The sequence below is a fragment of the Austrofundulus limnaeus genome, unplaced genomic scaffold, assembly GCF_001266775.1.
Source record: "Austrofundulus limnaeus strain Quisiro unplaced genomic scaffold, Austrofundulus_limnaeus-1.0 Scaffold136, whole genome shotgun sequence".
In the NCBI taxonomy this organism is placed as follows: Eukaryota; Metazoa; Chordata; class Actinopteri; order Cyprinodontiformes; family Rivulidae; genus Austrofundulus; species Austrofundulus limnaeus.
The window spans coordinates 865423-868585 of NW_013952538.1; the positions used below are offsets into that span (position 1 = coordinate 865423).

Consider the following 3163-nt stretch of genomic DNA (forward strand, 5'->3'; position numbering starts at 1 on the left):
CACACACACACACACACACACACACACACACACACACACACACACACACACACACACACACACACACACACACACACACACACACACCTTATGTTTCACTCAGAATACTGAATAAAGTCCAATAAAGACAAACTCAGGTTTAATCTGTTTCTAAAGATTTTAAGCTGATTTATTTTCAGCAGCTCTACTTACAGCCGGATGGTCAACTCCCAGAGTTTTCTCCCTGATGGCCAAGGCATCGTTCAGCAGGTTTGCTGCCTCTTTGTATTTGTTCTGATCTCTGAGTTAAAAACAAACAAAAAAAATTACATCAACAGAGATGTGAGGACTTCAAACAATTTAAAGAAAAAAAATAAAACGGCTCAGCAAGAAAAACTAGATCCACTTTGTTTTAACCAGAAGAACGCAGAGCGCTGCAGGAAGGAGCTGAAAGTGAGCTGTTAAAAGAAGCAGACAAGCAGAAAGGCAAGCTAAAAGCACAACACAAGCTAAAAACAACACGAGCTAAAACAATGCTGGTTTAAGCAGAATGCAACCTAAAAGAAGCAGAACAAATCTAAAAGCAGAACCTTAGCTAAAAGAAGCAGAATGCTAGCTAAACAAAGCAGAGCGCTAGCTAAACAAAGCAGAGCGCTAGCTAAACAGAACAGAGTGCTAGCTAAACTGAACAGAGAGCTAGCTAAGCAAAGCAGAGTGCAAGCTAAGCAAAGCAGAGCGCTAGCTAAGCAAAGCAGAGTGCTAGCTAAACAGAATAGAGTGCTAGCTAAAGATCAGAGTGCTAACTAAACGGAACAGAGTGCTAGCTAAACAAAGCAGAGCGCTAGCTAAACAAAGCAGAGCGCTAGCTAAACAGAACAGAGTGCTAGCTAAACAGAACAGAGTGCTAGCTAAATGGAACAGAGTGCTAGCTAAGCAAAGCAGAGCGCTAGCTAAACAAAGCAGAGTGCTAGCTAAACAAAGCAGAGTGCTAGCTAAACAAAACAGAGCACTAGCTAAACAGAACAGAGAGCTAGCTAAACAGAACAGAGCGCTAGCTAAACAGAACAGAGTGCTAGCTAAACGGAACAGAGTGCTAGCTAAATGGAACAGAGTGCTAGCTAAACAAAGCAGAGCGCTGGCTAAACAAAGCAGAGCGCTGGNTGCTAGCTAAACAAAGCAGAGCGCTGGCTAAACAAAGCAGAGCGCTGGCTAAACAAAGCAGAGTGCTAGCTAAACGGAACAGAGTGCTAGCTAAACAGAACAGAGTGCTAGCTAAACAGAACAGAGTGCTAGCTAAACGGAACAGAGTGCTAGCTAAACAGAGCAGAGCACTTGCTAAACGAAGAAAAGTGCTAGCTAAAACAACAAAACAGAAGCTGAGAAGCAGAACGAGCTAAAACAAGCAGAACACTAGCTAAATGCTAAAAAGAAAAAGAGTTAAAACTACTAAACACAACAATTGTAGCAAAAAACTAGCTAAAAGATAAAATGTCAAAAAGCTAACTCAAAGCTTAAAGTAACAGAAGAAAAACAAGTGTGGTTTAGTGTAACTCCCTGTTGCCATGGCAACCCTCCTCACCTGTACACCAGCGCCAGGATGTTCAGCATGGTGGCCACGTCAGGGTGGGTGTGGCCAGAGGACTTCTCCAGGTCTTCCAGAGCCTGTCGAAAGGTTTGACTTATCAGGTAACGGAGCGTTTTGGTTCACGTTGGTCGGATCAAGGTGGCAGCCCGACTCACCTGCTTGCAGAGGGGAACGGCGACCTCGTACCGACCCTGAGACGCGTACTGGATCACCAGGTTGTGGAGCGTTCGCAGGCGGGCGGGGATCTCGTACCCGCCCTGATGAGCCGCGGCCGCCGCGCTGCTGTGGTGAGGCTGGGACACTGAAAAATACATTTTTTAATACAAGAAATAAAAGATTAAGTCAAACGTTTGAACAATTTTCATTTTTTCTGTTTAACTTAAAATGAACAAAAGCCACGTGTCAAAGCTCAGCAGAACCTTACTCTGTGACTGCTCCTCATCCTCAGCAGGAAACAGGTCATCCAAAGTCTCCTTGTTGGAGGAGGAGTTCCTGTCATCCTGAAAACAACAACAACAATCAGTAGTGGGAACAGCTAACCAAACAGTTTGATTCACAAACCACTGATCCATAAGAATCTTAGCTCCGCTAACGCCAATCCGCTAAAAAATTAGTTGAAGCTAATGCTAACAAACCACTGATCCAATAAACAAGAATCTTAGCTACGCTAACGCCAATCCGCTAAAAAATTGGTTGAAGCTAATGCTAACAGCTAAGATGACTGCTGCTGTCAATTTTCTATTGTTTAAATTTGAAGGTGGGCAAAATCATTTGTAGCAAATCAGCCGATCCAAATAAGAGCTATAGCTCTGTCTTGTGATACATCCAGTTTACCCCTTTCAGAATAAAAGCATTTCTTTGATCAAGTTAGTATTTTCATAAATATTTTTTAGTCAAACAAATACTTCCTCTCCCATATTTTATACAGTCAAGTTTTGTATTTGTTATGTTAATAATGTTAAATGTCATTTTATTTCTTTTTGGCGCTCTTAGTTTGAAGTTGCTACAAGCTATCCCATGGTGCCTAGCATTGCTTGTAAAAGGGGATAGTTTTTATTTGATTCTGAATAAACAGCGTAAAAATAGAAGTTTTACACTTGGGAAGTTTCAGTTTGGTTAGCACAAAAGCTAAGCCACTAAATTAGAAGCTTGGTCTGCTATTAGCAGATTAGTGGGAACAACATTGAAAATAAATTATTAGTTTTCTTACAGGAAGACATCTTATCAGCCTGCAACCAGTAAAACTAGAAACTAACCATTAAAGAAAAACAAATTTTAATTTGATAAACTGCTGGAAACCAAGTTTAGATTTGGTTTTGTCAGAGAATTACAGGCTAAAAGCTTAAATCGATCAAGTAGGTTGAAGAGAAAGCTGTTTTTCTGTTACATTTGATGAGAAATTTGTGTGAATATCTTACAGCAGTGAGTAAACCAACCAAAGTTGGGGTCCCGAAACATCAAGGTGGGGTCCTGAAAAGATTTTCTGAATTAATTATGTTTTTGCCTTAGTTGTTACAAAGGAGTGAAGTTAGTATATTTAAAATGGATAAATGTAGTATAAAAATATTGTTACTATGCCCATGTTTTGTTGACCTGATA

The 3163-nt window shown here is 40.6% G+C and overlaps 1 protein-coding gene across 1 annotated transcript in view; it reads right to left on the reverse strand.

Annotated features, from left to right (window-relative positions):
• Positions 1-3163, reverse strand: part of klc3 (kinesin light chain 3) — a gene marked incomplete at its 5' end in the record, with an annotated part of 10182 nt that overhangs the window by 3057 nt on the left and 3962 nt on the right. Inside the window, 4 exon segments of the mRNA XM_014015935.1 lie at positions 193-280; positions 1559-1641; positions 1720-1865; positions 1989-2064. Of these exon segments, the coding sequence (XP_013871389.1) occupies positions 193-280; positions 1559-1641; positions 1720-1865; positions 1989-2064 (393 nt within the window).